The 25,961-nt window shown below is 30.9% G+C and overlaps 1 protein-coding gene across 4 annotated transcripts in view; it reads left to right on the top strand.

Moving 5' to 3' along the window:
* The window catches only part of LOC122272702 (uncharacterized), a 37,485-nt gene that overhangs the window by 9,926 nt on the left and 1,598 nt on the right, over positions 1–25,961 (top strand). Inside the window, exons 2-5 of one of the 4 annotated variants that reach the window (XM_087156123.1) lie at positions 14,854–15,118; positions 15,189–16,858; positions 18,193–18,372; positions 23,090–24,791. In XM_087156123.1, coding sequence (XP_087012249.1) covers positions 16,634–16,858; positions 18,193–18,372; positions 23,090–23,323 — 639 coding nt within the window. In that variant the 5' untranslated portion in view covers positions 14,854–15,118; positions 15,189–16,633 and the 3' untranslated portion in view covers positions 23,324–24,791. Of the gene's footprint in view, positions 1–14,122; positions 16,859–18,192; positions 18,373–23,089; positions 24,792–25,961 lie in introns of those variants that run through there. The other 3 variants (XM_087156122.1, XM_087156121.1, XR_015430893.1) reach the window with 3 other exon arrangements.

The raw sequence follows: 25,961 nt of genomic DNA on the forward strand, positions 1-25,961 counted from the left end.
ATTTTAAATCTTTGAATTGAAGAAAAAAATGTTTAAACTGAAATATGTCAGAGCTGCTAATAAACTTCTTTATAGGAAATATTTTTATTCTAAATATTTTTATTAATTTAGTTAACATTAATTAATTTAACTGCGTTATGAAATTTTAGTCTCACATTTGAAAAAAAAATTTTTTTTACATTATGTTTATAAATGGAGAAAAAGGAAGATTTCTTATTCGGTTTCGAATGTTTAACTTTATTAAACTATAAAAATGATAACATATTTGATTAATTTTTATAATTTTAAATCTTTTAATTGTTTCTATACAAGTTATACATGTTTAATTTATAATGCATTAAAAAGCATTGTTTCGACAGTTATTTGAAGCTTTAAACAAATGTGTATTGACTTTTAATTTTTTTTTAATGAAACTCTCCAGTTATCGGCAACTTTAATAATATGTTTATACAATTCTTTTAAAATACTCTCATTTTTAGAAACATTCTAAGTACTTATATCATATTTTTAAGTTTAAAATTTCTCAGTGGAATTTTAATGTTATCTTAAAAAGTCAAATAATGTTATTGAAATTATAATAAAAATAAATTTGGAATGTTCCAAAAATATTCTGAAATATTATTAACAAATTAGTTTGAAAACTTTTAAAGTTCAGCTTTGTAGCCTCGCTGAACACAATCTAGAAGACAGTGGAACTTCCATATCAAGTTTTGGAGTAATTAAAAAATACTTTTTTTAACTGAGCAGAAGCTGCGTAGGACCTTTAGTTTAAGATAATTAATTACACAGAGAAAACAAAAAATCCGAAGGCACCAATTTTTGCGGATCTAATCGTCTGAGCTGAAACAGATATATATTTCATTGCATTTGTCTTTTTATAATTTTTAATTAATTTGTTTTTGTTCAAAAATAATTTATTCTTTTGTTAAAAACCGCTTTAAAATGTTCATAATTTTTATGTCCGTTTGTTTTTTTTTCTTTATGAAAATATATAAATTGTAAGGTAGGTTTTCCTTTACAAAAACTTTCGAATTTTTTTCTCAGTTTTCTGGGAATGTCATTTTTAAACTTTTTTGTTTTTTCCAGACTTAATACCTGCTTTAATATAACTTAACTATTTCTAATTTAATTTCGTACTCATCCAAAAACTGAAAGGGATATAATAAACAAGAACTTTCTCTTTTTAGCTTATTATTTATCTTACACTCTAATTTTTAATAACATTAAAAGAAATTTAATTAGTAACAAAATTAAGGATTCATAAAAATGCTAAGGAAAAAAAAAGCTGTGATGTTACTTTTGGTTCTTTTTAATTCTAATTAAAAACCGCTTGCAGAATCCAGAAATAAAATTCTTGAAGTGCGAATTTTAATTGCCAGTTTAAATCTATTTTTGCATTTCTTTCATACGAAAGGAAAGGGGACAAAATTGTAACATATAAGTACTTGAATTAAAAGCTAATGAAACTTTACATAATTGGTAGCGAAAGTAGATATTTTTTTCATTTTGTTCTCCTTTACTTTTGAAAATGCATCTTCTCATTAATTCTTGCAGATTTATTCAAATAATGAGGATTGTTATAAACGAGTCGTTATGAAAACCGTTCGTTTATTACATGTGACTTTTATGGAATCAGATGGAAATGTTGATTAAATTCGACTGGAGATGTTAATATAGGCTTATATTCGTAATTGTTTTAGCTAAAGTAATGTTAGAATATTGTCAATTATACTGAAATGTTCAGTTAAACCGACAAGTGTAAGTTATTTACCAATTCCTGTCATGATAATTCTGTACATTGTAAGTTGGTGTTGGCAACAGTACCATTATTGATTGATTGTTGTCTTTGATATCAGTTGTTGTTGCAATGGCTGTGTAGCTAAAGAGTTGTTATGCTTAAAAGATGAACTATATTAATCCAGAAATAATCTCATTGTAAATACTATAAATAAAATGAATATGAAAGAACTATTTGTGTTCCATTAGAATTGTATTAACAACATTTGACATGGTGTCAGAAAGGAAATTGATGAAATCAGATTTCCATCCAGTCTAATCCACGTTTTTTCGATTTGCCATGGATGCGTTCCGACCACCTGCTCCTTTGAAGTTCTCCAGTGGAAATGTTAAAGAGAAATGGAGAAAATGGAAACAGGAGCTGGAAAATTATCTGCTTGCCACAGAAAAAGATGAACGCGCAGATAAAATAAAAATCGCAATCCTGCTGAATTTACTGGGAAGTGAAGGACTTGAAATATTCAACACTTTCAAATTTGAGTCTCCTGAAAGCAAAGAAAGGTATCCAGATGTCCTAAAGAAGTTTGAGGATTATTGTTCACCACGGCAGAATGTCGTTTATGAACGTTATAAATTTTTTTCGTGCGTCCAGCAAGAGGGACAAACCATAGAATGCTACGTGACTCAACTTAAAACTTTAGCTTCAACCTGTGAATTTGCCGATCAAGAAAATGGATTAATTCGTGACCGCATCGTCCTAGGAATTAGGGACAGTGGTTTGAAAGAACGCCTGCTTCGAGAATCTGGTCTGGGACTAGAAAAAGCGATTGAAATCGTTCGTGCAGCTGAGAGTAGTAGAGAACAACTCCGAAACATGAAAGACGAAAGCACAGTGTCTGTTAATAGTGTAAAGAAACATCGCAAGCATAATCAGTTGAAACAGTCTGGACAAGAGTATGATTGCAAGAAGTGCGGAAGAAAACACAAACCTCGTGAGTGTCCAGCCTATGGAAAGATTTGTGCCAAGTGTAAAACGAAGAATCATTTTGCAGCTAGGTGCCACCAGAATTCAAAGTATGTGCATGAAATGAAGGTTCCTGAAGACGAATTAAGTGTATTCGTTGATTCTGTGATTACAGTACCTCCAGAAAAGAATCTAAGTGTACAAATATGTTCAAAAGACCCTGTTGTTCATGTAAAACACATTAGTGAACTTAATGAACTAAAAATTTATGCTAATTCTGTGGGTAAAAACACAGAAAAGGTAAGTGAGACATGGTTGAAAAGTATAACATTGTATGTAAACAATAAGTATTTTAATGTTGATTTTAAACTTGATACGGGTGCAGAAGTTAATATTTTACCTATGTATGTTTTAAATAGTGTTAATGTTAAACCAAAACTTAGTGAAACTAATTTGTCATTAACAGCATATGGTAATTTTAAATTGAAGCCAGAAGGTACGATTGTTATTAATTGCTCAACTGACAAACTTAAAAATGTTCCTTTACAATTCTACATTGTTGATGTTAAGTCTAAACCAATATTAGGATTAAATGCATGCTCTAGGTTAAAATTAATTGAAAGAATTGATTCTGTAAAATGTATAAACATAAATAAAAATGAGCTGATCAATCGTTACAAAGATATATTTACTGGTACAGGTGAATTTCCTGATGAACCTTATCACATAACATTAAAAGAAAATGCAATACCAGTAATTCACCCTCCAAGGCGTGTTCCTCAGGCATTGCAGCCTATACTAAGAGACACACTTGAAAAGTTAGAAAAAGAAGGGATTGTGTCAAAAGTAAACAAACCAACAGATTGGGTTCAAAGTCTTGTAATAGTTGAAAAACCTAATGGGAGTTTAAGATTGTGCTTAGATCCAAGGGATTTAAATAAGGTTATAAAGAGGGAGCATTATCAAATTCCTTCTGCTGATGATATAATCAGTAGATTAGAAGGTAAAAAGATATTTTCTGTTGTAGATTTGAAAGACGGATTCTGGCATGTTCCACTTGACGAAGCTAGTTCTGAAATTTGTACGTTCAATACACCATTTGGGAGGTATAAATTCAATAAAATGCCTTTTGGAATATCCTCTGCCCCTGAAATATTTCAGAAAAGAAACCAAAAGTTGTTTGGAGATATCGAAGGTGTCGAGGTTTATTTTGATGACATAATTGTCGCGGGATCTGATGAGGCCACACATGACATAATTATGTCTAAAGTTCTAGAAAGAGCTAGGTCTCTAAATATAAAATTCAATCCTGATAAATTGCAGTATAGAGTACCCGAAGTAAAGTATGTAGGCCAAATAATTTCTGAATTGGGTGTAAAAGCTGATCCTAGTCATATTAAGGCAATTACTAACATGCCAACGCCTAAATCAAAAACTGAAGTTCGAAGGTTGTTAGGCATGATAAATTTTCTATCAAAATTTATACCGAATGTTTCTAAAGTAACTGCCCCATTGAGAGAAGTCATTCATGAAAATGTAGAATTTATTTGGGGAGGAACTCAAGAAGAATCATTTAATAACATTAAGGAATTGTTAACTAAGGCTCCGGTTTTAAAGGTTTTTAGCGCAAATGAAAAAATAGTGATACAGTGTGATAGTTCAAAAGATGGCCTGGGTTCATGTTTAATCCAAAATGGTCAACCTGTGTCATTTGTCTCCCGCAGCTTAACAACTAGTGAAAAGAACTATGCACAAATTGAAAAAGAGTTGTTGGCAATAGTTTTTTCATTTGAGAAGTATCACAATTTTGTATATGGACGTAAAGTCATTATACAAAGTGATCATAAGCCTTTATTGGCAATTGTAAAAAAACCTATGCATAAAATATCCTCTAGAATGCAAAGAATGGTATTAAAATTGTTAAAATATAATTATGAAATAAACTATGTACCAGGTAAGCAAATGTTTTTAGCTGACACACTTTCACGTGCATTTCTTGAAAATGAAACCATTAGTGATGATCCCGAAATGTTAAACATTGTTCATACTATTTCTAAATATCTACCTATGAGTGAAAAGAGAATTGCACAATTTAAAAATGAAACTGCATTAGATTCAGAATTGCAAATAGTTCAGAGATATATCAAAGAGGGCTGGCCCAACTCTTACAAAAATGTAGATAACAGTGCAAAGACATATTACAAAGTTAAACATGATCTTCATATTAATGATGGTATATTATTTATTAATGAAAAAGTAATTGTTCCTGTAAATTTACGAAAAGATATGTTGCAATTAATTCATGAAGCTCATTTTGGGATAGAAAAGTGCAAGAAAAGAGCTAGGGATATAATGTATTGGCCTGGGATAAATTCTGATATAGAGAAATTAGTATCACAGTGTGAAATTTGTGAAAAATTTAAAAGAGCTAATGGTAAAGAGCCCTTAATGCCCCACACAGTTCCAAATAGACCTTTTGAAAAAGTGGGAGTAGACATAATGGATTTTGGTAATCTAAGTTATCTGATTGTAATGGACTATTATTCAAAATGGATTGAAGTTAGTGAAATTGTAAATAAATCAGCAGATGAGGTAATTATTAAACTTAAATCTATTTTTTCTAGGTTTGGTGTTCCCAATACTGTTATCTCAGATAATGTTCCATTTAATAGTTATGTTTACAAGAAATTTGCAAATGATTGGGATTTTAACTATTCATTTATTAGTCCCCACTTTTCCCCAAGTAATGGAATGGTTGAGAGAGGGGTAGGAATTGTAAAATGCATTATGAGAAAGGCAAGGGAAGATAGGAAAGATTATTTTGTAGGATTAATGGAGTATAGAAATACCCCAATTTCAGGCCTTGATCTTTCTCCTGCTCAAATGATGTTTAATCGCAGATTAAAAACTAAACTACCAATATCTAACAGACTGTTAAATGCTAAATTGTTTAGTAACATTAAAGAAAAGTTAATTGTAAGGCAAAAGATTCAAAAATCTCATTACGACAAAACTGCTCATACACTATCAGAGCTTCAGCCAAAGGAAAATGTTAGAATACTAAATTTCAAAAACAAGACTTGGGAACCTGCTGAAGTAATTTCAAAGGATAAATTCTATCCTCGTTCATATTATGTTAGAAATAGTTCTGGTAGAGTTTTCAGGCGTAACAGAAAACACATAAGACAGTCAAATACAAAGTTTAAAATTGAAATAGATCCTAATGATGATATAATTAGCAATTCCCAAGCTGATTTAAACAGTTCTTCAAATTCTCAAATCTCACAGAATTGTCATATATCAAATAGTAATGTGCAAAGAAAAAGTAATCGTGTTCGTAAGTCACCATCTTATTTAAATGATTATGTTGTATAATTGTATAACGTAAAAAGGGGGATGTCATGATAATTCTGTACATTGTAAGTTGGTGTTGGCAACAGTACCATTATTGATTGATTGTTGTCTTTGATATAAGTTGTTGTTGCAATGGCTGTGTAGCTAAAGAGTTGTTATGCTTAAAAGATGAACTATATTAATCCAGAAATAATCTCATTGTAAATACTATAAATAAAATGAATATGAAAGAACTATTTGTGTTCCATTAGAATTGTATTAACAACATTTGACAATTCCTTCTATTACTTCACACTCTTCCTATATCTTGTTCAAATTTTCAATCGTTAATAAAATACTTTTTAATTCATCCACTTCATCAAGTTCAAATATATATTTTTTTTGAACTTGTAATGGATGATACTTGATGTCAATGCAATTTTTTTTTAAATATTAATTCATTCATTAAATAGGGATGAGCGAAAAACGAAATGGAATTTTCGGATGGGTTAAGCGTTAGTCATCGTTTTAAGTTATACTCTAAGCGATTCAGTTTTTCACTTATTTTAAAGATTTTTTATTTCCAATGAGCTGCACAATCGGTCTTGCCGATGAGCAGACCTAGTGCGTTCTCCAGAGGTGGTATCCACTCTTTCAGGATCACCACAATGGGTGAGATACCGTTGGTCATGTTGATTTGGAAGTCTAGTTTCTGCCACACTAGATGGCAGCACTTATTTTAAAGATAACATCATGGATAATTTCTAACTTATAGCTCTATTTGAACAAAAAAATAGTTTATTGTGAACATTTAAATATTTAATTACTTTATATTTTCTGTGTCGGATAAATTCAATAAAGAACATGACGTGGTAGCACGTGTGGTCCACGTCACCAGATTTATACTTTTATGGTTGTCTGATACCACGAGCCTTATTTATTTTTTTCAAATTCCTACTATTAGTTCACACTCTCCCTATGGATGGTGTTTTCAGTAGAAATGTAAACAATAACAATCTCGAGCTGTATGCCTGCTCTAGTTCCGGTTAGAAAGTTTGCAGCTACTTACTGCATGTTATTCTACGAGGCGATATTTTCAAACGGATAATTTTGTTTTCAATATACGAAATAAATTAGATAATTTCTGAGCTCAAATCTGCAGTAATTTTATTATGTAATTCTGGTGAGTTTGAAGTGAAAATTTGTTTTAGTTATTTAGAGATATACTAGTGGGCTGCGCCACCTGCTCGCTAACGCTCGCCGACCCCCGAAAATTGCTACACAATCTTACATGATTTGCTTCGCTTGCTACTAACTTAGGTACATTGCAAATGCACAAAATTCTAAGAATTCAAAACAATCATCCAAATCCATTTAACAACTTTTTTTTAAAAAAAATTACATATTTTTAGCAAATACTAAGTCATTAAAATAAATTTGAATTCAAATAAATGACATGTAATTCGTTAAACCTATTAGAAATGTGCTATGGTATAAAATCTTAAAGCGTAACAGCACGACTGAGGCTCATTTTTCAATGAATAACTAACAACAATAATAAAACAAATAAATTCGTGATATAAATCAAAAATCGTCAAATAAATTCGTAATAAATAAATTCGTGAAAAATAGCGCTTTCGGCAAAATACTAAAATAGAGATTTATCGACAAAGACTACTCACTTCTGCCTAGCTTAATAGTTTGAGATTGCCGCAGCTGATAGGGTGAATTTCGGAAGAGATCACATTTGGTAAGAATGCTCTCTGGTTATTTCAGTTTCCGTTTTTAAAAGCGCTACATGTTGAGCTACCTCAGCTAGATTTGGCATGTGACATTTTTAGCAGCAATCATTGGTCGATTTTCTAGCGTTGCCATTCGGAGAGTTGTAATGAGGCTTTTTTTTGTTGCCGTGTAAGAGAAATATATATATAGATTGTTAAAAAAGGTGACGTGGTTGCTAGATTTTGAATAACTCGCTTTTTTGGCAGTCTAGATTTGGCCTCTTTCCATTTGTTTATTACTGTTTGTTCGTGTTGCAAGCTGTGCACCATCTTACGTTAGTGTTAGCATATTGTTCGAGGAGCAAGATGAGGTTAGTAATAAGTATTCAAATACCACGTTTGCAGGAATCTTAAAACGCAATGATCACATTGTGAGCCAAATGGCTTTAAAATACACCGGAAACCAGGGGCGTACGCAAGGGGGGGTTTAGGGGTTTAACCCCCCCCCTTGAGCTCAGACAAAGTGAATTTACAAAATAATACAGACAGAAATAAAAATTTCAGTGGAAATTATGCTGGCTATTATTTTTTAAGACTATATATTTTTATTTGTCTTATGCCTACTTTTTTTCTCACGGTATTTCTCAGAATACTGAAAAAACATTTACTATTATAGGGTTGTACTTTTGAAACCAAATTCACGTGATACTGTTACGGGCGAGCTCCGATCGCTGGTTCCTTTCTGTCCTGCCAGTCGCGATAGTTTTCGTGACTGGCTGGCATTCGCGACGTCTGGAATCCTTGACGTTCTGTCGTCTTTGAGACAATTCGAGTATTTTGTAGATGCGGTAAAAAAAATTATATGAAAGGGGGAACGGAGTACAGTGGAGTTAGTTAGTCAAACTAAGAGTTATCTCTGCCGCTTGTCTGTCTTTCGGAGCTTGTTTCTAAATCTGTTTTGTTTTGGAGACACTGTGTGCTCGTTGAAGTTATTCATTCCAGCTCGAAACTTTGAGATCGTAGCTTAGCGGATATTTCTGTGCCAATATATATGCATATATTTTTGCTGTTCTTGGATCTTTAGGATGTCAAAACGCAAGAATTTAACAATTTTTAATTACTCTGAGAAAAAATCACGACCTGAAATTAGTGAGGTGACAGCATCTAGTACCAATGTAAGTTTTTCTGTTGAACAGAAATGTTATACTTCCGTTGAGGAAAACGTTTCTAGCGTAACAGAATCTGATGAATGTGAAAGCGGCTCTCAAAGTGTTACTTCCCACCCATATGACATTGGACTTTTTTCAGAAGATAATACATGCGAGGATAAAAAAAACTGGATTGACTTAAAAATGTTTGGGAACCCAATCCAGCATTTGTTTTTCCTGAAAAAGGAAAAAGAAAATTGAAATTTCAGTACAAATGGCTTTATCGCTGGAAATAGCTTAGGTTAAGGGTGGTGCTTTTTGCATATTTTGTGTACTTTTCGCCCCAAGTGGTGCCGGTTCTGGAAAGCAACCTTTAGGCCAGCTGTGCAATGTAAAATTTGACAACTGGAAAAATGCTGTAGAGTTTCTGAACACGAGAAATGTCTTTATCACAAGAAATCGATCGAAACTGCTGGGACATTAAACGATATTTTACTTGGAAAGATGAAACCTGTGGATGAACCAAGTTGACAGTGCAGCAAGCAGAAGAAAATTAGAAAATAGAAAAAACATTACTCCAATCATTGAAACCATCCTATTTTGTGGAAATCAAGGTCTCGCTCTAAGAAGACATAAGGATTCGGGAATAATTGCTGAACAACCAGGTGAGGAGAACGACGGAAATTTTCGGGCATTGCTTCGTTTCCGGAGTAAGAACGATTCGACTCTTAAGAACATTTTAGAGTCAAGCAGAAAAAATGCTCAGTATACCAGCCCTTGATTTCAGAACGAAGTTATTGAGGTTTGCAATATTTTAATCCTGCAAAAACTAGTCAGCAAGATTAATGATGCAACTTGCTTTTCCATTCTTGCAGATGAAGCAACTGATATTGCAGGTATAGAGCAATTATCGTTATGCGTTCGATATGTCGATAAAGAAAATTTTAACATCAACGAACAGTTTTTGCAATTCATTCCGGTGCATGACTTAACCGGAAAAGCAATAGCAACAACAATATTAGACCAATTACAGCCTATGAAAGTTGATATAAAAAAGTTACGTGGACAGGGGTACGATGGTGCTGCATCAATGAGTGGGAAAATTAATGGTGTACAAGTCCACGTAAGAAGTATTGTCCCATCAGCACTCTATGTACATTGCTCTGCTCATAGCCTCAATTTGGCTGTATCAAATGCATGCGAAATAACTGGCATTAGAAATTGCTTAGGGACAATTAAAACATTATACGACTTTTTAAATACGCCAAAAAGATAGTATGTCCTATCTTCAGCAATAGAGGAGATGGAAACCAGCTCTAAGAGGGAGAAAATTAAACAGCTATGTGCAACCCGTTGGATGGAAAGATACGACTCAGTAACCGCTGTGGTAGAACTTTTCGAGCCTATCGCCGAAACACTACAAAAAATATCAGAATGGAAGGATAAGGAATCAGCTACCCAGGCTAATTCTTTACTGTGCACAGTATCTAATTGCCAGTTCGTAATATCTCTTTTTTGCATTTACAAAGTTTTCACCATAACAATCCATCTCTGTAGATACCTACAAAAAACAAGCATAGAATTGATAGAGGCAGTGAGTCTTGCAGAAGATGTCATTAAAGATCTAAAATTGATGCGTGAAAATGCCACTGAAACATTCTCTGAAATATTCAGCTCTTCTTCTCTTACGCTAACAAGCATTGGATCTTCCACTTCCATGCAAATCCCTAGAATAACGGGAAGACAGATAAATTGCGATAATTTTCCCTCATCGACACCGGAAACATATTTCAGAGTTAGTGTTTTTATTTCATTTATAGAAAATTTTATAACACAATTAGACTTAAGATTTGTATCGCATCGTGATATTTTGAAAGGATTTCAGTGTCTTCCACCTGCTGATCCTTTCATTTGCCAACCTTCAAATATAAAGGCTTTTGAAGCATTAGTGGAATTTTACGCTCAAGATTTGGATACCTGTAAAGAAAGCCTTAAGTCTGAAGTAAAACTCTGGTATAAAAGATTAAAAAGGATTAGTGAAGACGGAGGTAGTGTTCCAAAAACTGCGGCGGATGCTGCGGCAATAAAGATATAACACCAAACATTTTCAAACTCCTAGAAATATTGGTCGTTCTACCTGTTTCAACGAGTGCAAACGAAAGATCCTTTTCGACTTTACGCCGTTTGAAGACTTATTTACGCAACTCAACGGGAAATAATAGAATGAATGGATTGGCGCTCTTAAGCATTCATAGAAAATTTACCCCAGCTGTAGAAGACATTTTAAACGAACTTGCAAAAAAACCCCGTCGTTTGGATATTACTGTATAAATCAATAAATTTTTAGCGTGTTTGTATACTGGTTTAGTTCCCTATTTGTTGGTAAGTTAATTTTTGGTTAAATTCTTTGATTTTCTATGGAATATTCACATTTATACGATTATTATTATTGTTACAGTATGAGTAGTTTTTTCTGGCTTGATTTATTCCTACTTCTTTATAAAAATAAAATATTTTACCTCTTATTATAAAAAAAAATTATATTCTTAAACTTAAAAAATAAAAACAAAATTTAACTAAACAATGTTGTCTAAATAAAAAGTCAAAATTGTCTAGCTGTCTAAATTAGGGAAATAATAGTGCTTTATTACATACTCGAATTTCTTTTAGTAATTTTTGAAAATTATGAAAAAATTCCCTTGAAAAAATTCTGCGTACGCCACTGCCGGAAACAGTAACCCGGAAGTATAAGCGGCATACAGCTTGCAGCTCTCCCTAGTGTCGAAAACAACATCCATATATATTTATTTATCTTGTTCAAATTCTCAATCGTTAATAAAATATTTTTTATTCATCTACTCAAGTTCAAATACATTTTCTTTAAACGTGTAATGCATGACACTTGATATTAATATAGTTTTTTCAAATATTATTTCATTCATTATATTTAATTAATTTTAGTTTTATATGGGACAATTAAATTTAATTATTTAATAAAACACAACTAAAATAAAAAATTTCTCTGTTGTCCTAAATAGGAATTGACTTTAAAAAAAAATATATATTACTTGTTTGAAAGTTAAAAAAGGGAATTATATTGATCGTAATGTTCATACAAACACTGATGCATCAATATTTTATATTATTGCCTATTTTTAGTAAAAATAAGTGCTGTATTAAATATTCATAAAGTTTGATAAACGGATATCGATTCGTTTCTTTTCGTGATAGCTAGTTTCAAACTTGATTTGAGTTTTTGTGGTCACAGTGAAAACGTCATTAAAATGTAGTTATGTTTTTTTTTTATAGGTTATTAATTTTTTTAGTGCTGACTTCATGCAGTAATCAGTATTTAGATATTTTAAATGAATTTGACTTAGTAATTGTTTTTTATGTGAGTGCTATTAAAATGCGTGTTATTTATTCTATATGCATGTGTAAATGACCGAAATTAGTGGTTGTTGACTTCCAGCGGTGAATGTCGACAATCACATAGTTGCTTTGGCAAATGTCCGAAATACAGTCAAACCCCGCTATAGTGAATCTTCAAGGGACCGAAATTTAGGTTCACTATAACCGGGAGTTCACTATTTCCATACCGCAAACAATTTTAACCAATGGTACTGAATTCCACCCTTTTATTACACATTATTTAAATAAATGACCCATAAAATGAAGTACAAATATGACTAAAAAACAAAAAATGTGTTAAATTTTATTTTTATTACTCTTCGTCTTGCGTACAAAAAACTTAGGGATGACCTTTATTTAGGGATGGGAAATTGAGATAAAAGAAACAAACCAGAAAAAATGCTTACCGCTACATTCCACTCTATAGATTGTTTTAAAAATCGGTATATGTAAAATATGTAGAAATTTCAAAATTACCGGAAAATGAAGAAAAAAAATCAGTCGAAGACAGAAAAAAGTTCATAATATTCAACTTCCTCTCTTTTTTTTTTTTTTGGTTCACTATATCCACAAAAAATAACATTATACGTGTGTGCCAAGGTACGGGAGCGAACATTTCGTTCACTATATCCGAGAGTTCACTATAAACCGTGTTCACTATAGCGGGGTTTTACTGTGTATACTAGGTCTAGTTAAGTACCACTGCCCGGTATACATTTCAACTGTATACCCCACATCAATGCTTTTTTAAGATTCAGCGCCTCAGCCCGGTAAACCCTACACGAGGGGTGGCGAACCTTTATACACCAACGTGCCATTCTCTCTAAAAAATTGCTTAATGAGGTCATAGACGTGCCGTCAAATTTTTTTGACTTCGTGATTATTGGGAAAATAATAATACTAAATACTATCAACTCAAAACTCTTTATTTACATTGAAAAAAGAAAAAAAAAAACATTTTGCAATGTCTCAGTTACACACGTAATTCAACTTAAAATAACATCAGTATGACTTCTGTTGTTGCAGATTAGATGACAAATAACTTATATTAGGTTGTAAGATGTTAGTTTAGGCAAGACTGATGACTTTTTTTTCTAGTTATTTATTGTTAGCTTGTTTTTTACGGTTATTGTTTTTTTTTAGTATTAATTTTTAATTTTATTATCAATAATTGTTTATTATTTTGTTTGTTTTTCATGAATTTTAATTTAATTGTTGCACATGCTTCATAAACATTTGTGTAATAACAATTAATAGTGTAACAACAATTGTGATCGGGTGCAGTGCCCAAAATATTGTGTCGCGTGCCATAAATGGCACGCGTGCCATTGGTTCGCCATCCCTGCAATATGTTTTATTTTAATAAATAAGTCATATTTTTAATTTAATAACAGCTGATAAATTTAACGTTTCTCACTTCTATATTCTATAAGTAACTTAAAAAGTATTATACTGGAATAATTTTTAATCTATTATTCTGAAACTCTCTTAAAAATTTATAAGAGTGGCCATAAAATGAGTGCAATTTTCAACATAATTTTTATATTCACAATTTACTTAAAGAGTGTAATTTAAATTAGTAAAATCAATAATTCTTTAAAAATTTTCAAGCTTTTGTAGTTCTCAGCTCCTTAATGTTGTAGGAAAAAACATTTTTCATTTTTTGAAACCGAAACGTTTTGTTTAATTTAAATCGTTTTAATTTTTTTTTATTTTATTCCTCTCTCCTGAAAATTTTGAGAAAGAATGAATATTATAGAAAAATACAAATTGTTGTTTGATATGTTAATTGGTATGTTTTTTGAATTATTTATTTTTCTGATGATATATATTTTAAATTAAAAAAATAAAAATTCATAAATAATTAAAATGAGAGGCATGAAGTAAGTTTTATTCAAGAGATAAATAGAATTTGATGCAGATATCCATCATTTTATTTAGAAATTAATTTATATCTTTGTTTATTAAACCCAATCAAAGGAAGAAATACTTTTAATTTATAAATCAGAACATAATTTTCTTTTTTTTTTTGATAAACTATGAAGAAGATAAAATGAAAATATTATGAAAAAATCAATATAAAATTTGAATCCTAAAAATATCAATATAAAATTGAAATGCAAAATAAGTCAATTTGTACTTAATGGTTTTGTTTTTTTAAACATCAAAATAATTAAAAATTCTAGTTAGAAATAAACTGTTTATAGCAAGGTTACTAAAATTTGTAGCTCGTTATGAGTTGATAAATTAAATTGTGTTGACAAAATCTTTATACATAACTTTTGCATATAGAATTACGTTTCTTGCTACTTATATTACTGTGCATATTTTTATATCCCTAATCTTGACTGAACGAAAAGAATAATACTACATGATTGATCCACTTATTTTCATTATTTAAAAACAAAACTTGTTTTAATTTTATTGATTTTATGAGATATCAAGTTAAAGATATATATGCAAGATGTTAAACTAAGTTGAGAAGTTTAGTGAATTCTTTGAATAATAAATTCATCGAACTTTTTTGATCTTATTTCAGATTTTTCTCAAGAGTGTGGATATGTCAACATTCCAAAAAGAATAAAACAAATTTAGAAGCTAAAAAGTATGTTGGGTGTAAAAGAAATGCTGCATGCAATGCAAAACTTCATATCATAGTAAAAAATGTCACAAAAAATATCGTAAAAAAGGATATTTTCCTTCGTCAAAAACCTGCTTTAAGAGGAGAAATAAAGATTGGCATTTGTCATTCCCACAGTACAACATCTGCTGAAGCTTTAAGAATGTTAAGGGTTAATGATGAGGTAAATATTTTTTTATACCTTTCTTGCAGTTTGTAACTCTAAAAACTAAATTATTGTATTTTTCCCCCAGGTTAAGGATTTGTTTCATGAATATTTTTCAAGTGGTATGACTGTAGCTGAAGCTCTGAAATTTCATGAAAATCGATACTTGGTAGAAGAGGATTTTAAAAGCCTGGCAAATGCAGCAATAAACCCTACCTGTGAGCAAATTAGATATTTGCATGACTGCTGGAGATATGATCATCTAGGTTCTGTAGTAAATCCTTTTGAAAAACTTAAAGAAAAAATCCCTTTCTACGAAGCTAATGGTGAATATGTTTATAATGAGCTTTTTTTAATGTCTTTTTTAAAATATTTTATTCCTTAATACTTCAATCTTTTTTGTGCTTATAAATTTAGATTTTGTTTTTAAACTTTTTTATTTTTTCAAGCAATTCTTAATAATTATTTATGCTCCATATGAAACAATGCTAGTAATTTAATATTTAATCACCATAATAATATTCTTTTTCTCTCCCATTAGTTTCTTATCAAGAAAATATAAGTGACAGAGAGAAAAAAGAAAACACATATTAAGTAGTTTGCTTATGATTATATTGTAAGAAACATTTCTTAAAAACAAAAGATTCTAATCTGGAAAATATTGCAAATAAATGATTATTGAGAACTGAGAAAGGCTTATTATTCCTAATACTTATTCCTAATCTAAATTATTCTATTTCTAATTAAATTATAATGTATTCAATTCTAAGCATAGTTATTAACTAATATTTGTCATTCCCCACCCCTCAATAATGATAGGGGAATGACAACAAAGATATAACAGAAATCTAAATTATTTTATTTAGCACAATAATAGCATTACAGAGCAGCTGCATTATTTTTTAAATATCAATTTGAAAAAAACTGTATTTTAAAAATTACTTAATGGTTATTTTAGTTCTAATAAAAAATAAGTGCATAAAGAACATGCCAATAACAGGTAATTAAAATACTACCAAAATATTTGAATAATTATTCAATCTTTAGCTAAACTATGTTTGTTAAACAAAATCAAAAGTAGTGCAAAGTATCCAACAATGACACTGATTTAAAAATTATATTTTCTTCTCGGCAAGGGAATGACACAAATACTCAGAGACAAAGTTTTTCAGATAATTTAAAGATTGATATTTTAAAGGAAAGCAAATTATTTCAAAATTCTTTTTATTAATGAAAACAATTTATTTTGTGATTTAACTATTCAGAATAATTAAATTTTTTCTCACCATTTATTTTTTTAAATTTTTAATAGATTTTTTCAATAGTTTTTAAAGTACATGTTTAGGGAACATGATCCATATAGTATTGGACTACATTCTAAAAACTTAAATTTATTTTTGCCTTTTAATTAATTTTAAAAGAATTGTCTAAAATTTATATAATCCTGTCTAATTAATATACATAGGGGCAATTAATATACATAGGGATGTACAAGAAGGAGATTCTTGGTCCGTATTGCTTGCCACCTCAGTCATGAAGAGAATTCATAACTCCAACTTCGCAAAAGAGATGATCTTCGTAGATTCCACGAGTGGTTGTGAGGGCTTGTCATCCACAATGACCATACTGCTTGCTGCTACCAAAATAGGAGCTCTTCCGATAAGTGTTTTAATACATTCTGGACAAACCATGGAAAACTACATCAACGCATTTGCCTTGTTGAAGAAGAATTTTCCTTTATGCTTTGGTGGGAATGATGTAAGATTTTCAGATTTATTACAAAAAAGTTATTTGTATTTAGATATTTGTGATTTAGCTTAATGATTTAATAGCTAATAGAATGATAGAATAATTTATCAACTGCATTTACAGATGTAATTAGTGGTATACTTAGCCAATAAATGTTTAATGATTAATACAGTTAGTAGTATTCTCCTTCAAAAGCTGGTTCATCATCTTGTACGACTTTCCCTCACCTTTGAAATATGGAGAGAATGCGAATTTAATATATTTCAAGACTTTTCTTAGCAGGAGATAGTAAATTGTATTCACGATATGTTTATACATGGTGCATACATATACTTCAATTTGGTTAAAAAGTCACTGTAAACTTGTTTTAAATTAATAAAAGAATTTTGAAAAAATCAAAAGGTTTGTGGTGGGCTAAAAAAAAGGTTTTATTTATATATTTTTTGCCCAAATTTGAAAATTTTTAAAACTAATGATTTTTATGGAGCAATTTAAAATATAGATACCTAAGAATATAATTGTCATTTTCTTAACATGGTTAGTCAATTTTAAAAAAATTGTTTAAAAAGTTCCTAAGACAATTAGACTGGCTTAAAATAATTTTTACAAGTACCACTACATATTCTGAGATATTATCAATTATACTCCATAATGATCACTACTATCATATTATAATTAGGTAAATAAAGCATTACCAAGTAAGATAAAGTATAAATAAGTATAAATTGCTAGTATTAGCTTTATGCTGAATGCATAACCAGATTTTTCAACAAAAGATAAGCACTTTTTAAGCACGCAAAAAATATTTTTAATCACTTTCCGAAAAAAAAATCATAATTAGGATCCGTGCAGTAATAAAAATTCTTTTCTATAGATTAAAGTTCTTAATTTATGAACATAAAATCATTAAATTTCATAAACATTTGTACAAACTTCTCATAATCATGATAAAATAACTAGTTTCTGATAAATATTTCAGAGAAAATTGGCAAAATCATGCATTTGTTTGTAATTTAGAACAACAATCGACACAGCAAAATAAAATATCTCTTTTTAAAAGGTAGAAAATTAAGCATATTTTACAAACCCTGTATAAAAAAAAACACTTAAGAGTTTTTAAGAAATGTAAATGAAAAATAAGCACATTTTAAAAATGTTACACACCATGTTTATATAGATTTGCCAGTTTCTATAGTTTTTTCTTGAAAGTAAAGAAAGAATCTGTTCAATTTGCATTAATTATTATAATTAATTTCACTTTTTGATTTCTTAATAAGTTTAAATAATACTTTTTGTTGAAATTTATTAAAAAATAATGACTAAATTCTTGATTTTATCCATAGCATCCGGAAATAGTTATGACTGATGATTCATCAGCTGAAAGAGGAGCATTAAAAAAAGTCTGGGAGACAAGTAATCGGCTGCTCTGCCATTTTCACTTTGCACAGGCCGATTGGCGTTGGCTCTTCACACATAATATTCCCAAAGATGAAAGGCCACGTTTGATGAGACTCTTTCAAGCTGTAAGATTAGAATATTTTTGACATATTTTGATTTAAAAAAATCACAGCAAGTTGCTGAAATTCCATGTAATTTAAAAGACCAAAATAGTGGTATACGAAGCGCTAATAAAACCTATCCTAACTTATGTTTCAAAAATGTTCACTTAAATTTCTTTCTCTTTTGATTTTATACTTTCTAATACTTTTGTAATATTGTGGTTTTTGAATGTTAACTGATAAAAATATTTTATAGCTGGAAAATAATATTCATAAATATACATGGAAAATAATAATATAGCATGGCTGGAAAATAATATTCAAATATTTAATATGATTCTTCCACAATATCTGTGCAATTTAGTTCCAATTCAATATGTTTTAAAGAAGGAATTGAAAAGTGTTCAATAATTAAAATAAATACATGCCGTATTAAAATAAATACATACCGAAAGCGCCGCTTCGTCGCAAGCGCCGCACCTCGATAAAAATGAAAATTTCTTAAAAAAAGTTATAGTAAGCGCCACTCCGGCGCAAGCGCCGCAATGGTGCTAAGCCGCGCATATCAGCATCCTTTTAGAAGAGACCTTTAAATTACCATTTAGAGTATCTGTATAATAAAAAATTAAATATTTTTATGCATTTCATAAAGTAAAGTTTTAATTTCTAAATTATAATAAAAAATTTCTTTTTCAGCAAAAAAAAGCAACAAAAAAAGTTTTCTCTTTCAGCAAAAAAAAAAAGAAAAGAAAACAACAAAACTATATAAAATAAAGTTGTTCTTACCAGTTGGCACCGAGCCAAAAAACAGAAGAACGGCAAAAAAATATTTATATGTTCAGTAGCTGAATTAAGGCTGAACTGATTACAGAAATCCGTAAAACAATTTTATAAGAAAAATAAAATAAAAATTTATTAAAAGAAAGATTTTGAAATTTATTACCGTTAAGAATTTGGGGAAAAACTAATTCATAATAACGAAGCATCTAATAATAACGAAATAACTAATAATAACAAGAATAAGAAATAACTAAGCAGGCCCCAAAAAAATTCTGAAGGAATGAACGAAGGGGAAATAAGTTTCAAATTCACAATCTTTGAGGGTGGAATTTTAGTGGGTAGAATGCCCTCTCCTTCAATGGAAATAACCCAATGTGACTCAACTTAGAAAGAGAGAAGAAAATGTTTAAAAGTGGGGTGTACCCCACCTCCTCCACGTGTCATTTCTACTGGAGCTGTTTAGGAGGAATCAATCAGTTATATTTTAAAGGGGTTGGGGAAAAGAAAAGGGTATGGGACCCCTAATCCAGCATTCCAAAATTCGGCACTTAATCTGATCTAATCTTTTTCGTTTTCTTTTTTTTTTTTTAAGAAATTTATATTGATAAGACAAAAAAAATCAGCTATATTCTTTTTATTTTGAATTTTATTCTGTTGAAGTAACTTACTTTATTTCATCTTTTAAAAATAAAAAAGAAGCTTGAAGAAAAAAAAATAATAAATCTGTATCAAAAGAAACATCTGTTTCTAAAGCAGTTTAAAATAAAGTGAGAAGTAAAAACACCTGCATTTCCAATGAACAAAATAAAGAAATGGAAGTTGGAAGAAACTGATCAATCAATCTTGACAGCTGTGCTTGTGCTTTACTGATTTGCCCCCAAATTTCCCTCCTCTGTTTGACCATTAATTGGCCACACCCAGTTGACATTGAAACTACCACGTGGACAAGAAAATGAATTTATCCCTTTTGCGGTTTTTTATTCGATTCATTAATTTTTTTTTATTTTGCCGCTTTTTTTTTCTTGTTAATTGTTGCTTGCTTGTTTTTTTTTTTATCGTTATTAGTTTTTAGCTTGTTTTTTGTTGTTATTCATTGTTAGTTTCTTAGCATTAATTGTTAAAAAAAAATTTTTTTGTAGTTCCCTGTTAGCTTTTTTTCTTCTTTTTCTTGCGAGGTAAGCGTTTTCTGTTAAAACAAAATGTTATCTAAAAGAAAAAACGAGAACTATGATCTCGCTCCAAAGAAGAAACGATTATTTCTTCTTCATAGGATTTCTTCTTGATTATATTATATAGATTATTATTTTGATTAAGTAAAATTTCTCTGAAGATGAGCCAGTTTTAAATTCACCCCATCATAATCTACGATCGAAACTTGACTAAATTTATTGGTTTTTCTGAAATTAACAGTGGAATTGAATTATAGTAATATTTGGGGGCCATATTGGAATTTCCGAAAGAGATCCGAAGTTCGGCATTTCGTCAGTCCCGTGAGTGTCGGATTTAGGGTCCTATTCTTCCTTTTCTGTTCGCATTAATTGTACAAGGCGCTAAATTGCCAAGGCGCAATTACAATTGCCAAGGCGCTAAATAGATTTCTAGCTTGCGATTTTTCCTTAAGCTGGGGGTGGATACAAGATGCATAGCTTTTAAATTTTCTCCTTATGCGATGTTTTTTTAAAATTATTATTTCGTTTATTTATTTTCTTACAGGCTGCTGCCGAAAATTTGCTAAAAATTGGCTATGTTCTGCAGCAGATCGCGATACGGGCGAATATTTCTTCGACTTCGTTATTAATTTTTTTTAATAGTCTTTCTTCCAGAAAATCATTTCATCTTAAATAACTTTCCTTGACAAATTTTTTTGCTACAAAAAAATATTTCGTCGGAAGCGCCGCATGTAGGGAAAAAACAACTTTTTTTTCGATAGTGCCGCGGCTCTTCCGCCGAAAAATACGGTACATATAGATATATTTGCATAAAACTATGTTTATCGCAAATGCAAATAATTTTGGTGTGTTTGTGTATCGAATATTGTTTCTTTGAAAGAAATGTTATCTTATTCGCCATTAATAATTTTATTTCTCCAATATATTACTTATTATGTGATTCACGTTTTTTTAAAACTTGTAACATTTGATTTTTATGAGATAAATGTAATATTTTAGATAATTATTAATGAGTGTATGTATGATTTATTAACGGAAAAAAAGTTAAATCATTAAACATAAGTCAGACTTTACTTTAGGTAGCTGAAAAATTTACATTAGAAACAACTATTTTTGCCCCATAGCATATCTAATAAGTATGAATTAACAATATTTATTAGAGATAGCATTTTTTTATTAAACACAATTACTCTTCCCATTGCTTTACTTTTCCCTTCTTTATTGAGAGGTTCATTCACATACATATAATTTAATTTTAGTAGCAGGGTTTGTTGATTCAAATCAACTGATTTATATATATATTTAAATAAATTGCTGCATTAATTAATTTTACTTAGCAAAATTACTTTCTTTCTTTGTTAGTGTAAAATTCCAACACATTTGAAATTACAATTTGAAAAATCTTTTGATTCTTGAGATTGAAAGTACAGATTAAAGCACACATTTAATGCTGTCTTAATATAGACTTGCATAGCTGTAGAAAGTAATTAATAAACATGAATTTTTGACAGGAAACATGAAAAAATGCAAATAATGTTAACTAAAATTCTACCTTTTGATTGAAAAAGCATGGAATGAACATCTACATTATATTTTATTGGTGGAAAATGTATATTTCTAAAGCGTGAGGTTATATTAGAAAGAAATTACCCTAATTTGCCAAAAATAGAAAGAAAGAAAAAGGCTGATGAATTCAGATATTTTTTCCTTTATATAGTGTTAATCTTCCCTTCCAAAGTCTAATTAAAGCAGTAGAGTTATTAACTGGTAAATAGTATTTTTTTCTTCTTATTATATGTTTACAGCATCTTTGACATCATCAGATTTTTTTATGAAGAAATTTTGTGAAAAAGAAAAATTCCAATGAGTACATTAAAATTTTTTTAGCTTAACTTATCTATTTTGATACAGGATTAAAAATGAATATTTTAATATTAAATTGTATAGATAAAATACTTAGTTACTTTTTGATGAATGACTTCATTTACAAACACAATCTTTTGCATATATTTTGTCATATTATTTATAAGAGGGGGAAAAAAACCACAATTTTAAATTATGCCTATATTTTGCTAATTGAAGCTTTATTTTAATAGTTAAAGAACAGGGGTCTGTCCAAGCCAAATTTACAACCGCTTAGCGGTACCTTCACAAATTCAACTTTAGGAAATTTCACAAAATACTTTTTCTTAAAATTTTATTTTTGTGTCTCATAAGAAACAGTAAATCCATATTTTTACCATATTCTTGTGTTGAATTTTTTATATATTTTTTAATTTTCACAAATTATGTCTAAATTTTCACAAAATAAGTACCTCTCAGAAAAACCTAGACAGACCCCTGTAGTATTCTTTAAATTCTCTATTTCAACTAATCTTTAAATTTCAATCATGCATTTGTTTCAAAATGGTTGCTATGATGTATTCGAAGCTATGTATTACATATAAGGTAAAATTATTTTAGTAAGTTAGAACTTCTAAAATATTGTTATAATATAGTTTTACTATTAACTTAATTTTGATAAAAACATTTATAAAGTTTTTTTAATCATAAATTAAAGCTCTTACAATGTATTAGAATAAAAAATAAAAAAATCTGATTTAAAATATAAAAAAATCCGATTTAAATGTAAAAAAAAATCACGAACCCTGTTTAGTACCTTTCAACATGAAAAAGTCTACTATGATGGATATCTTGTGACATAAAATTTTTTTTGAAACAATCTGAGTAAAACTTCATGATAAAGATTAAAATGCTGATGTGTAAGAAAGTGAACTTTTTGTATCTTGTAGGTGATGTATGCTGCTTCTGAGCAAGAATTGAGTGAGGCCACATCAAACATTTTAAAAGAAAGGAGCAAGTTCCCAGACTTCATAAAACGATTTGAAAAATTTTATGAGCGCAGAGACGAGTGGGTGTTGCTCTTTAGAGAGGATAAACTCACTCGTCAGCATAACACAAATAATTATGCTGAAGTTTCAATTCGCATAATAAAAGACAGTGCTCTGTCGAACCAAAGCTTTTAATGTTGTGGCATTGGTAGAATTCTGCATTGGAGTCTGGAAGTCCTACATACAAAAAAGACTCCTTGATGTCGCCTACTTGAGAAAAAGAGATGGTATGAATGTTTATGCGACTCTTCAAAGAAGAACCACGTCATTTGATACTACCAATATAGTATGTGAAAATGAGGGTTTATTTAAGATAAGAAGTGGTGTTAATTTTTATGAGGTGAATGCCAACATAGGCACTTGCTCCTGTAAAGCTGGGGTATCTGGGGCATTTTGCAAGCATCAATGCTTTTTGATGGACCAAAAGAAAATTAAATTCCCCAATGCACCCCCGATATCCCAGGAAGATCGCCATCAATTGGCATTATTAGCCTGCGGAAGCAAGTGCCCGGACATTTCCTTTTTCGAAGAATTTGATCATTCAAGAAACAATTAAAGTCCGATACTTTTGATATCAAACCCCATACCTATAACATCAGACTCTCATCCAGAATTGGAGGAAGAAAAAATGAACCAGCCTCAAAAGAATTGCAGGCTCAACTTAAGGGAGAGTTATACAGACTTGCCAGCCTAGTTTCTGATGAATTAGAAAATAATTCAGTAACTAGGCTGATAAGCTCCCTGAAGAAAGTTAAAACTGCAAGAGAGCTGCAAAGCACATTTATTGTAAAAGCAAAACCTCCAACTGGGCGAACAAAGCGCATTAAGGTGCAGCCTACTTCAATAAGCCGAAGAAAATCTGCATCTCGGAGTAGCAGGAGACTCCTTGCTGGTGCGAGACCTCTTTCTGCAGGAAAAAGACTTAAGCGGAAGCGCCAGCTTTCAAAAAACATAGCAAAAAACATTCAAAATGCTAAATCACATGGGACTGCTCATTAAGCAACCAAAGTAATCCCAATAAAAAAAATCAACTGTCTTCCATTAGTAATATGTTTTTTTCTTGTATATATAAATTATATTATGACTGTGTGTTGGTTGGTGTCGTATCCTCTATTGAATCATATTTCATGGTGTGCTTGAATAGTTTTTGTTATTTCTATGGCATTAAAAGAATACAAATCCTCTTCTGTGGGGTAGTTTAAGAGGTGAAGGCCTGCAGCGACTGCAGGGCAGTTAAAAACATGATATGGTGTCAGTTCCACATTAAGACAGTTGCCACAGTTTTGATATTTTCTAGTCTTATCTGTAGAAATTTTCATGCTTTTATGATGTTTTGTTCTTCGTCTGATGAGAGTAGTGGCTGTCTTCCTATCGATGTCAAGATTAGTTATTTGATCGTGGGCTTTGATTTTTAAAGGGGTGAATAGTCTTGACTTTGCAAAAGCATTTGCATCTGCCAGCGTGGTTGGGATTGAATTTTGATTTAGATCTCTGGCATTTTTAGCCAAGGAATCAGCTATTTCATTGAACTCTAGGTTCACATGGGCGGGAATCCACTGCAAGAAGCAATTTTTCCGGAGACGCTGAAGTTGTCCAAGTTGTTCTATGATATTCAGGACAAGGCTTGAGGTACCTTTGCTGAGGGCCTGTAAGGCAGACCTGCAGTCGCTGAAGATGGTGATACCACTAAGCTGCTTTGAAGGTTCAAGATTGATGTACGTTTCGATAGCCGTAGAAATGGCTATCAATTCTGCCGTAAAATTAGATGCGATTTTTCCAGCACCAGTTGCGAACTCTCGTTTTTGATCATCAGGTAGGAGCAGTACCACTCCCGCACCTCCGTTGGTGAAAGTGGAGTCAGAAGATCCATCAGTAAAAGCCCTGACATGATTGAGGCAAGATAGAGAGTCGTTAGTTTTCATCCCAATTTCCTTGAGTTTATTCGCATGATCTTTTTTCGAGCAGGGCTCGATAAGTTCTAGACAGATTGTCGTATTCTCTGGAACAACTCCAATAGCGGGAGTTTCGTTTCTGAAAAGAAAGTCTTCGGGTTTAAGGTGAATTTTTTCTCTGATGGCCCTGTCAAACAGAAGGGGAGATGACCTTTTGAATCTAGATTTCTTATTCCAGTTTATAATAGTACGATGTGAAATGTGCCCCTCATCAAGACTATGGGCATTATTTGTAAATTTAACAGTTAACATTTGTCTCCTTTCTTCCAGAGGGACCAAACCGCATTCCTCTTGAATTCTTAAGTTGTTTGTTGATGAGACAGCACCAGACATTATTTTTGCAGCTTTTGCTTGTACTTTATCAAGTCTCTCTCTTGAAGTAGAGGAGGAGTGTGACCATACAGGTGTGGCATATTCCATTATTGGTCTTATAAGAGTTGTGTAAGTAGTTTTCAGTGTTTTTGGTACAGCACCCCATTTTGTGCCACAAAGCCTCCTAAGGATGTTGAGCTTTTTTAGTGCTCTATTTGAGCACTCTAGAATTTGGTGGTGAAAACGAAGCTCTTCGTCAAGTATACCAAAGTACCGAGGTACTTTGGGTTAGAAATCTTTTCTATGGGGGTGTCAAACAATGTGATATTAGGACAAAATGTGTGCCGATGTTTTCTGTTTGTGCTGAACACGCTGAGTTTAGTCTTGTTAGGATTAATGACTAGTTTAAGGTCTCTTGACCATTTTTCCAATGCTCTCATTGATTTGTTAAGCTCAGCTTCAGATTTCTGAATCCTCTCGCTGCTGTGCCAGATGGCGATATCGTCTGC

Source organism: Parasteatoda tepidariorum, chromosome 12 (assembly GCF_982258835.1).
Source record: "Parasteatoda tepidariorum strain Cologne lab strain chromosome 12, Ptep-v5.0, whole genome shotgun sequence".
Lineage (NCBI taxonomy): Eukaryota > Metazoa > Arthropoda > Arachnida > Araneae > Theridiidae > Parasteatoda > Parasteatoda tepidariorum.